This window comes from Perca fluviatilis, chromosome 9 (genome assembly GCF_010015445.1).
Source record: "Perca fluviatilis chromosome 9, GENO_Pfluv_1.0, whole genome shotgun sequence".
NCBI classification, from domain to species: domain Eukaryota; kingdom Metazoa; phylum Chordata; class Actinopteri; order Perciformes; family Percidae; genus Perca; species Perca fluviatilis.
Window position 1 is genome coordinate 12252638 of NC_053120.1, and position 12392 is coordinate 12265029.

A 12392-nucleotide genomic window follows, 5' to 3' on the forward strand; every position below is an offset into this window, starting at 1 on the left:
ATTATCGTGCTGTTGGATATTTTATTTCCGTTTCCCTTTCACTCTGCGTGTGTTTGTGTGTGTGTAATGAGGTGTGCAAATTGAATGACTTCAAGGAAGACGCTGACCTTCACCTGTTCCCAGGTCGAACACTAGTGTCCCAAATCATGTCGTCAGGAGGATGTGGTGAAGAATCCTAAGAGGGTGTGTGTGTGTGTGTGTGTGTGTGTGTGTGTGTGTGTGTGTGTGTGTGTGTGTGTGTCTGTGTGCGTGGGTCACATGAACATGATTGGGTCAGCTTAGTCACTCATTGATCATGGGGGTCTGCAGAGCGTGACATTAGTTGAATGTCAGTGGAAGATTAACACACTATCTATGTCTATAGAAAAGGTCGACAGTCGTCACACCTTTTAAGTGTACTGTGCCCACATGGTCACCCCATGCACCTCTATAATGGGCATTATTTTAATGGTTTGGCCTTGCATGGCCCTATAAAGGTATAATATGTAGAGCAAGGGTCACCAACCTTTTCTAAACTGAGAGCTACTTCATTGGTATTGAGTCATATGAAAGGCTACCAGTTTGATACTCTCTTCTGAAATAACAAATGTGCTCAGTTTGCCTTTAGTTATATATGATTATTAATGATTAATGATACTCATCTATGTGAAGACACTGATCACGTTAATTATTTCTCACAATAATTATTAAACAATGACTTAACAAGGTGGGAAACATAATATCAATATTCAATTTTCATTTTTAGAACAGGCCTGAGGGCTACTCATGTGGTCCTTGGGGGCTACATGGTGCCCGCGGACACCGCGTTGGTGACCCCTGATGTAGAGCATCACAGGACTGATCATCCGTCATGTTACCCAACATTTGCACTTGGCCAAATGAAGCAGGTGGTGATGTTTAGGCTGTAAACATCTAGTGATGTTTACAGCCTAAACATTAAACACAGTCTGTTTTTAACTTCCTGTGTTTCTTTTAATGCATTACATCAGCCTTTTAGCAATGTTTGCAACCTCCAATCAGTAAAGTACGTATATTATCAAAATAATTCTCAGAAACACACAGTATGTCATTGCTGGGGTTGGGCATCGAGAACCGATTCCAGTGGAATTGTTTCTTTATTGGAATCGTTTGGAGGATTTGGTTTCAAATCTGATCATGGATTCCAAATTTAACATGCGCAAGTTTTGGTTTCCGTAGAGGCCGGGCGCTTGTTGTGTTGCAGCCATGGAGCACAGTAAGCGGCGCTCTAGTGTGGCTTTATTTTACGTTGAAAAAGCCCGGTAAAACTGCAAACCACCATTGAATCAAAATAAAACTTTCCTCTTATATGTGAAATAAGCACGTGACCCGTTTCAACTCCACCCCTCAAAGAATCGGAATCGAGAATCGATAAGAACCGGAATCGAAAGGAAGAATTGCAATTGGAATCAGAATCGTTAAAATCCAATCCAACCCTAGTCTTTGCACGTGTTGCTCGACAAGCGGAACGATGGATAAGATATGAGAATCTGACGGTACAATTTAAAGGTGCACAAAAGTTAGTGACAACTCGAGAATGTGGATAAAATCACCTGAGCAAGCTCGAGCTCTTCTGGTCTGTGTGCTCTTTCACATAAATATGAATCACTTTTTCCGGGAATAGAGGTATAAACTAACATAACGCTTCAAATCTAGGGGAGGGGGTGGCCTAGTGTTGGCTCCTGCATATTCACTCTCACACCTCATAAGGCAGGTTTAGGCTGTTCCATATGGATGAGTCGTATATGATGTTTGGTGCATTAGAATGTAAATGTAAGCAGCCGTTTGTGTGTGCATCAGCAACTCTTGAGAAGCATGGTCAAATCTTTATTTTTGAATGTGCTGATGTCTTTACACATTTGTTTTAATGTGAGTGTACGAATGTCCACATAGTTTACAATTTCTGATCTCTCTCTCTCTTTCTATATATATATATATATATATATATATATATATATGCCTGTTGCAGCTAAAAAATTAACCCTACAGTATTTACATTCTTATTTTATTACATGAACACTTTCCTTCTAAACCCGTCTCTGGGGATATTCCCACACATAAAACTAATCACTATTCATTCTGTATTTAAAACTCCAAATGACTACACTCTCATGAATGTAATTCTCACTTTTCAAGATGGATGATAATAGCTTTCCATAATGTGCTTTATTTAAATACTACCATTTTTTTTACTTAGAGTGGGGGATGTCATTTTCAAAGTAAAGTCTTCATAATGATAATACCAGTTCTGTAATTTTTCAGTCTTTTTCCCACAGATGATTAAAAACGTCCACTTATCATCATATATTCTACAGAAACTTTCTGGCAGTTACTCACAGTGGTTTCTCACAGTGTTGTATTTTATCTTTCTCCAGTGCCACTGTTAAATAAATGTGAGAGTAACATAATACATCCTAAGGTTAATTAAAAGCATACTTTATTTGCTCACAGAGGAACAGCCGCTACTCAATGCTTTTGGTCCCCCAGAAGTAGGGGCCAAGGTGAATTGTATTATTTTCCATTTTGTCCTCAAGATAAGAAACATGCGACAAGGAATGGGTTGTAGGAAATGGATAGGCTTTCGTTAGCTGGCTTCTGCATTTTAATTAATCTCCTTGAGTGTCTGTCACCTGCACCATTTTGCATCCACAGCTGAATTAAACAAGTGGCTTTTGGAGAAGATTAGGATGAGCAGTCATAGGAGATATGACACAAAAGTGAAGAAAAACTGTTATTTGTGGGTGTCTCATATCAGCTTTGTTGTGATCTACAGTAGTATTGTGAATTATACTGCCGAGTGAATGCTCTGTGTGTGGCTACAGCTGGCTCTGTTATCAGGCTGTAGGCAGAGATGGAGGGAATGATGAAAAAATCAGGGAGGGTGGACAGAAAGAGATGGGATTTATGCTATCACACTGCTAGGAAGGAAAAGGATTTATTCAGTCCTTTGTTAAGACTGATGCCATTACACTAGATCCCACCTCACTGTCCTCTTGTCTTTCGTTTCTGTACCCCTATTCCCTGTTCTCTCCCCTTTTTCTATTTACCGTTTGTCTTTGGCTCTGAATACTCTGTGATCCCTAGGGACATGTTTTTCATTTATTCTAGGCCTACACCTTCTTCAATCCCATCCCTCTCATGTCTTTAAGACTCCCTTTTCTCTCTCTCTCTCTCTCTCTCTCTCTCTCTCTCTACTTAGAATCAATACTCTGCACTGGTGAATGTGTGGTTGTCTCTATCCTTTCTTCAATCTGCTATACATTGCCTGTCATCCATATAATATACATATAGAAAGCATTGGTCCCCACAGATGCTGAGATGCTGTCAGTTCCTCTACTTTATTATTGTGGATCGCACTTGTGCCATCAGTCATAACGCTGACTTTTACCTCACACCACAGGACATCCAAGGCTACACACATAAACAACAAGCTAATAAGTCGGCTAGCTTTTCCCTTGCTAAGTGGAATAGGATTGTATATAATATTCAGTGCCAGAGGTGGACCAATTCCTCGTGTAGTTCAGCATTTGGAATCAGTGCACTAATGCTGTCCTGCTAAATTCTTGTAAAAGAAAAGCACATGGTACTAATCATAAGGGTTTTATTTCGTATCGAACAGCACATAAACATTTTCAAAGGATAGATATTTGGTGGGTAGCTTTTTATAAATGGTCTTTCATTGTTTTTCCTAAAGGGGAGAGAGAGGGTTTAGCTAAAGAATTATGTTTATTAATTGTATTAATTTATTAATGATGTGTTTTAGCGATAAAATCTATTTTACTTTTCTAGTTATTAGTAAATATTCAAAGAAGTTGGTAGTGGGAATTTTGTATTTTTGTTTTAATTCCTCAAATGTGAAGAGCATGTACTCATTAGAGTTATATAGATTTTTTTTTTTTTTTAAGCGTTTGCGATTCAAACCAAACCTCATCAAAACAACAAAAGGATTTGGGATCTTTTTTATTTGACAAGTTGTTTGGAGAATAAGTGCATATGTAAAGGCATTGTATTCTCTATAGTGTTCAATTATCACCCAGGGAATAATTGGCCTTTAATCACTGCTCACATAAATTGATTCCTCGTCTTTTTCTTGATTTCATATTTATTTGTTATTCTTTCAACTTTGAAATAGTGATCTTAAATAGGAAATATATGATTGAGCTAACTATATAGTATGTCCATACTGTATCATTGCCCATGCTACATTACACTGCATTAGCCTAGCACTCTGCCAACCTACATTTTCAGCTGGTTCAAACCAAGGGTCGGTGAGGTGGTTTAACACCAGGCTCACGTGAAAGAAAATGGAACAGTAGCAGTCACTGTTACTTTTGCATGCACGCACACACACACGTGCACGCACACACACACTTTCTTTCCATTTGTCAGCCCCCTTCATAGTACAGTATATTTTATCATGGCGAGGCAAGGCATTGCTAACACGGCAAGCGAGTGCTTTCTCTTGTTCAGTGGCTCTCACTGTCAAAAGAGAGGGATTGTTTTGCTTAGGCCCGTGACAGACTCAAGTGCTTCAATTTTCCCCCTCCTTGGAGAAAGCGACTGCACAAAACCTTTGGAGTCTTTAGGGTATCAGAAAAACTGCTAGCCAGAGCCAGTTCTGCAAAGACCAGGCTGGACCCTGAAGGTGGATCATGGGATGGTTGAAATGGAGCAAAACCTCTGAACCAGTTCAGGCAGGCAACCTGAGGAGTGCTGCTCTGCTCACATGTGACATCCTCTATTCACTGCTGTATACACAACACAATCTTGCAAACTACTAAAGCTGTCAATGCAGTGCTCATTCACTCTGCCTAGAAGCAAACTGCTCAGATTGAAAAAGCTGCTCCTCCACTAGACCATCCGCCTGTAAGCTCTTTTACTGGATTTATTCCTCAGATAATACTTTAAATCGGTTTCAGGTTGTGAAATGTAATATTTTGATATTACCAAACCAACTTTAGGAAGCTTCAATTCTTAATGAGTCACATTGCTAATGTAAATGTAACTACCTATACTACTGAAATGATCTAACAAATCATGTCCTCAGGAAAAGAATTTCAACAATATTTGTCAAAATGTCGAACATCCGTATGGATTCAACAGGAAACTGAAGACTTTTTCTAGCCTGGTTGACACCAGACCCTTCTCAGCTGTAACTGAGAGTGGGTCTGGGCAAGGTTCATTCGCAGCTCATTTCCAAAGGGGCGTCACCAATGGACGCCGCTCAAAAGCCTCTGGGCGCATCAGATAGTCCTTCAACCAATCAGACCAACAATCCAGGTGACGTAGCAGCGACAGCGGCATTAACGGGTTGCTGCGCTTCGGTAGCCGTCATGTTGAATGTAAACAAAAAGCTGCTCGCCGTCGCTGCGCTATCGTCATCATATAAAGCCCGCCTCAACGGTTTTGATTGGTGCCTCCATTTGGAAAAATTGGAAATGGGCTTGAATGGGCTCTTGGCCAGACTGACTTGCAGAGCAAATCTCAAATTTGCCTGAAGTTCGTCAGGGTTATCCCAGGCTAGACTTTTTCATCCATGCTGGATCTTTGTCAAGTGAAAAAAGTCTCGGTGTGGCCTCATGTCTCCTGTTGCACATGAACACGCTGATGGTTAAAGTAAAATTGGACTGCAAAATTGGTTTGAAGTTGGTGCTCAGGAATTACTCTTGACATATGTTGCATTTTAATTGCCTAGCCTTGTTGCCTTGTTAAGTGGATTATCAAACTTTTGACATGTTACCACTTACTGCTTTAAAGTTTTTTCATACATTTTCATCACTTGTCAGTTGGTGTGTGCAATTTCTGTAGGTGTGTTCTGTCTCTATTCAGACATCACTTCCTGTGCTCCCATTAAATATGTAATACAATATCTAATAGACACTGTGTTAAGAACTGGGGCTGAGTTGATTCACTATTCATATTAATGACCAGTAGAGAGTAGCTTTACTGCTTCACCTTTCTTTGAGTCATATTTTAATGTTGAAAAGTAAAGTAAGCATGTTCTCTTTTGTCTCCACAGCAAAGAAGACATGTGCGACCACAGACTTTGCCTGTAAGAACGGACAGTGCGTCCCTGCTAGGTGGCGCTGTGATGGCGAACCGGAGTGTGCAGACGGTTCAGACGAGGCTGATGCGATCTGCAGTAAGTACACAAACACAACCACAGACAAACAGGCAAACGCAGACAGAGAGAATGCCATGAACACAAAGTCAGAGAGCTCAGGACACACACATTTGATGTCTCAAAGTGTAAGTGTGTGTGTTTGTATGGGTCTGTGTTCATCCATGCATGTGTGTTTTTAATGAAATGAAAGTTGACAAAAATACATGAATTTTCTAAAACATGTATACACACCAGCATAATGTTACTGTTCTTGTCCCTTTTACAGTCGTGTCATTTCTGTTTAAACTAACCTCCACTCACACATGCATACGCACACACATTTTCTCCGGCATAAAGCACTCCCAAGGTTGCACGGTCTCAGTGTGTCACATTTTGCTGCGCTCCAGCCGCTGTGCCAATCTTCTCTTTCTTGCACATTGCCTCCGAAAATTGCTCTCAGAGTCTTTTTTTGGCTGCTCCGTCACACGCAGACCGTATGGTTTGATCAAGGCCATGGAGGGCAGAAGAGTGGACAAGACATCTGCTTCTTTCATTATTTCCTATAGAGCACAATTGGAAAAAGTGAGATTTAGAAATAATTACTCACCCCTGAATCCCTATCTGTTTCACAGGAAAAATATTTTATTTATTATGTTCAGTAGGTCAGTTTGGCAGTGCATTTTAACAGCATTTTTGTTGCATTGTGTGCAGGTTCACATATTATTTCTTAAGCATTGATGGAAAGTGTTTTTTCAGTTATATATTTAGGATGTATTGCTGCTGCCCATTTTGTAGGACGAACACGCGTAAATGCGACAAAGCAGTTTCTGTGAAGGGCAATGCAGCCACTATAGCTTAAAAAACTACAATGACCAAAGTCTGTTACTCTGGGTCTTGGACATTTCTTATCATTATCAGTGTTAGCAACCAGGAGACCTTTTGACCAGCACTGAAATACTCTGAAACATCAGCTAATGTGACTTTTAAAGCTTGTGTTTTGAGTATAATTATGTATTTTATATAAAAATTGACCAAAACCTGTAAACAGACCTTACCTGTTACACTGTTGTTCAAAGGGTTGGCAGGTGGTGAGGTTTCTTGCTGTTGCAATTATGAAAAATGGAACACTGCCCACTGTTTTTTTTTATCAGCAGAGTTAACCCACTATTCACTACGTGCGGTGAGGCAGGGAGGTTATACGCAGCAGGTGTATGTTTGTATGCTTGGGTTAAAGGATGAAAGTCAGAAGGATATTAATGATGAGAATAAAGTGTGAGGTGCTAAGCAGCGTTAAACGACTGATACTATAAGTTTAAATATGGGTTTAAGAGCGAAGAGTAGAAGGCGTTTGGATGCTGATGGCTTTGAGTAAGGATTACGTGAGTTTCGTAAGAGATAAATTATATGATTTTGGAAGCAACTGTGCCCCAAATATTAAAACTACTGTAAGTACCATACTATTTAGGGAAGGTGATCCATATTCACGCTGCCAAAACTCTGCTTGCAGTGTTTTTTGGGGCTTTTTTTTAAGATAATTTTAGTCTTTAATAGACAGGACAGCTGTAGACAGGAAAGGGGGGAGAGAGAGTGGGAAGACATGCAGCAAATGGCCGCCGGTCGGACTCGAACCCTGAGCCGCTGCGTCAAGGACTGATCCTCTGCATATGGGTGCCCACTCCACCAGGTTAGCTACCCAGGTGCCCCGCTTAATCCCCGTGTTTTTTTTAAGTCAATGCATTTTCCTGTTACATTTTCAAAGCTGTCCAAATTTCTAGGACTAACCTTTTTTGAAGCTAATGTTAAGATCGACAAAGACAAAGCACATGCTCTACATTCAGATAACTGTGTTGGCACAACCTAGGCACCATTGAAAAGAAAAAGCAGAATTGTCTGGTGAAGCAATCCAGGTAAAATACCTTATAGCACTTACCTTGATAATTTCACTGTCACGGTAAATTTCCAGAGTTGTAAAATCCTGCCTCAAAGCAGTATAAAGAGCTGTGCTGTGTCTTTAAACATGGCTTACAGGTCACCTTCTAACCTGTACCTTACCTGTCTTAACTCCAAAAGAGTGATGTAGTGGTCTTGAACAGGGCTTTGCTGGTATATCACAATGACCAGTTTGGCAGAGTTTGGAAGTCATAATAATAATAGTAATAATAATAATAGAATCCAAACAGACCATACAATTCACTGGCATTTCACAGGGATTCACATATTAATCTCACACAAATGCAGTGTTTCCTCCAAAGACAAGTCAGACAGAGCAGAACTGCTAGCGGTCAGGCTTTCCACTTTCGGTCTTATCACAAAACTCTCCATATGGCTGTATCTACAGGCCAGCTCCTATTTGCAATTTTAAGATGATTTTCAAAGAGGTGATCAAAGAGCCCTTTGAAGATTCTCAAAGTAATAAGTCCAATGGGGGTAGGCCAAGGACATGTGTGGGTTTGTGTGTGTGTGTGTGTGTGTGCATATGTGCACAATGCCTATAAAGGGTATGAGTGTGTGCGCCCTAAGCGTGTGTTTAAAGCTAGAGTCGATGCTTGTATTTAGTATTCATCACAAGGTGAATCTGTAAGTCTTTTCATCAGATAAGTGGACCTGTGGTTAAGTCTAATTATGTCCAATCAAGGTCAGTCAGTTCTCTTACTTTCTCAACCACATCGATCCTCAAAGGTGTGTGTGTGTGTGTGTGTGTGTGTGTGTGTGTGTGTGTGTGTGTGTGTGTGTGTGTGTGTGTGTGTGTGTGTGTGTGTGTGTGTGTGTGTGTGTGTGTGTGTGTGTGTGTGTGTGTGTGTGTGTGTGTGTGTGTAATGGCATGCAGCAAAATGTTTACGTGATTTTGCGTGTTCTATTGAGGTATATGCAGTTTTAAAACATATTGATAAATCGATTATCCGGTGATTTCAATTCCTGAAAAATAAAGTTACTTCATCAGTTTAATGTAAAAGTCAGTAAATCCAATATCCATGAGGAGATATTAAAAGGGATAGCTACCTGTATAAATGGTGAAATAAAATCTCTACCGTAACGCTTTATTTATGGGATAGTTCCGGTGCCACCGGAGGGTCCGCCGGATATCTCTCATTTTCAGCCGGATGTCCCTCATCTTCCACTTTCTTTGTGTTGGCAATCTAAACTCCGGTCGATTCGGGAAACATCCTCTGAGCTAGAACTGACAATTAAATTATTTTTATCTTGTTCTTTTTTTTTTAATTAAAATTCTCAGATGCGTGCACAGGTTCCACCAAACAAGTTCCATCTCGAGGCTATTTTACAGAGGCACCACTGCTGCGTCTGGCGCCTAGCGCCGCCCAAGACGATTGTCATTGGTTTAAAGAAATGCCAATAAACCAGAGCACTCCTATCCAGGAATGTGTTTGGACTAGCCAGACCTTACTCCGCAGCGCTGTGGAGATAGGTCTGGCAATGCGAGACTATGTCATTGAAAACAGATGGGTGACAGATTAAAGTAAAAACCAACGTAAAATGTATTATTAAGGTGTTGGGCTACCACAAGCCACCAGCATAGCTTTAATGGTCTTGGGCAAACCTTCTACTGTACAAGTCTCTTCCAGAGATATTCCCTCCTTTGGTGTTTTGATGATGGTGATGGAGAACACCAATAATCTGCCGTACTGTACTGTAGATGCCATTCAATGACTCGTCTATGTTTCTGTCTTTTGCCTGTCCTTACAACCTGTGAACCTCTTTTTACGAGCCTACCATCTTCACATCACATCCTCCTCTCTGGTCTCTTGGTCTTCCCTGCTGTATGTTCTCTACTTTCTGATCTGAGTTCAGTTTAAGTAATGCCTTTGATTGAATTGATTTCCCTGGGAGGAAATCGATGGGCTGATCCCCGAGACTTCTGGTTGACTGCTGATTAACTATGGACCTCCGATGACGCATCTGAAACCACACACACACACACACACACACACACACACACACACACAGGCTCCTTAGGAGTTGTCTGTAATTACACATGTGAAAATGAATCTGGGCCTCGAGGGGATTTTGGAGAATATGCTCAATCAGGCGATGCATGAAAGAGTACGCGTGTCTGCATACACTGTTCTGCACCGGTCTTAAGTGCAGACATCATCGCTCAGGAGTAGTTGCAGGAGCCTCATTGGTAATATTAGAAGTACTATTAGAAGTCACTAGATTCCTGAATAAGTGACAGTAATTTAGTATTTATTTTTTGAACTAAACAAGCCAACAACAAACAGCCCTTGACTTGAAACACAAGTCTCAAAAGGTTCAATAAACGGGAAAAAAAACCCTCATAACTTGCAAACTTTGATAGGTTGAAACATTTTTAGTGCACGAACTTGTTAAAATCATGTTGAAAATTTTGAATCAAATGTCTTAAAAGCAGTTTCCCAAACAGGCAACAAAATCATTAAGTAAAAAAAAATAATATTCACGGTGAGACAAAGCTTTATTTCTGTGAGGTTGAGCACCTGTTCTGACTTTCCATCCTTTATTTAACCAGGAAAAGTCCCATTGAGTTACAGTAACTCTTCTCCCAGGGAGTCCTGGCCAAGAGTGGCGGCAAAAAGTTTCAAAATACATAAAAGACAGGACAGACAGGACCACAAATCTCTGTACATACACTATATATACTAGAACACAAACAAGACATTACACTTAACTTAAGCTAATACAGACATACAACTTAAAGGGCACCTAGTTAAAAGCAATTACACTGTTCAGTCAGAGTTGACTTTAAAAGGTTTTTAAAAGTATTGAATGGTGGAACTGATTCTAAATTTAAGGGGTTTTGGAGATCATTCCAGACATTTGGTGCTTAAGCACCCTCATTCACTAAATGTTTCATTGGTGCTTGTTACTAATATCGGAAATTGTACCTGATAACTAAATGCTAAAGAATGACATAATTATCCGTGTAAAAAAATAAATAAAGACTTCTCATTTACTTCCATTGGGTCATCTGTATTTTTTCACGTTGAATTTCAAATTGAATTTACATAATGTGCTACACTGTTGGCGCCCATGGTCATAATCCACGTGCCAGACATCAAAAGCTTTGATTTCCCGGGGTCTAGACATTACAACGTCAGCATCCATTTTCTCTGAGTGGCATCAGCAAGATCCTGCAGTTTGACAATCAGTACTGATTAGAGGAGCTGCGTAGAATCTCTCAAGCGTTGTTTAAACTCAGTCTTTATGTGTGCATGCTCTTTCAGCTCTGCTGCTGCATATCCACACTCCAGGGATTAAAAAGAGCCCTTCTCGCCACCCAAGTGTCTCTGTGTAGATAAAGGTTATTGAATTGCAACATCAAGACACTCAGCCAACCTCACTCAGCCACATATTGGAGCAACATATGACACACTCTTTTCAGTCCCCCGGCCGTCAAAGCCATGCTTAAAAATGTTGGATATAGAGAGGAAACTGTTCAAGAGCACTTAAGCTTTGTATTATATTGATGTTTTATATTCATAACATAAAAGTCTTGTATTATCAATGCAAGAAATCTAATCATTACAAGTTTACTCAGGCATGTTTCCTACTCGGAGGCATGCTGACAAAAGCTATACTGAAAAGCCTCCAAACTCATTGTGAAACATAAGTGGGAGAAAGAAAAGACAAACACAAATGAGATTTCTGATAACTTTTAGAAGTCAAGTAATCTCGAAGTACACACGGTAGAGCATTTTGAGATAAACCCCCCCCCTTTGGGTCTGCTACTGATGATGAAAGCAGTTTGATTTTCATCCAAATTTCATTTCAATTCTCATTTGAATTATTTATAATAATTTTGGTAGATTGTGCTGAGAAGTACATGTCCTTATTTATCTGTCATTTTAATTTTATATATATATATATATATATATATATATATATATATATATTATTATTATTTTTGTTACATGTTCAAATAAACTACTACTACATTTATTCAAAAGAAAGAAGAACTTTTGGTTCTTTGATATGAGGACCTGTATTTATTTCATAATTGTACTATTCCACAAAATATACTCTGGTCTTTATCAGTGCCGGGCCCTGAACTCAGCACCTTTACACTCTTAAAAAACATTGTAATAGCAATGTATAGTACACAGAGTCACATGTTATAAATGTAGTATTACACCTTAATAAATGCTGATTTGTTTAGTACGTTTTACTGATCATCTAATTGGATCTTTTTGCCAACCTAATCAACGACACAGGGCATTCAAACTGCCATGATTTTAAACATTGCTATTTATTTCATTCCATCTGATGAAGCCCATTC

General features: G+C 39.7%; 1 protein-coding gene across 6 annotated transcripts in view; it reads left to right on the forward strand.

Moving 5' to 3' along the window:
• The window catches only part of lrp8 (low density lipoprotein receptor-related protein 8, apolipoprotein e receptor), a 184105-nt gene that overhangs the window by 83128 nt on the left and 88585 nt on the right, over positions 1-12392 (forward strand). For all 6 annotated transcript variants that reach the window (XM_039810698.1, XM_039810700.1, XM_039810703.1 and 3 more), the window contains exon 3: positions 6038-6160. In XM_039810698.1, coding sequence (XP_039666632.1) covers positions 6038-6160 — 123 coding nt within the window. The remainder of the gene's footprint in view (positions 1-6037; positions 6161-12392) is intronic.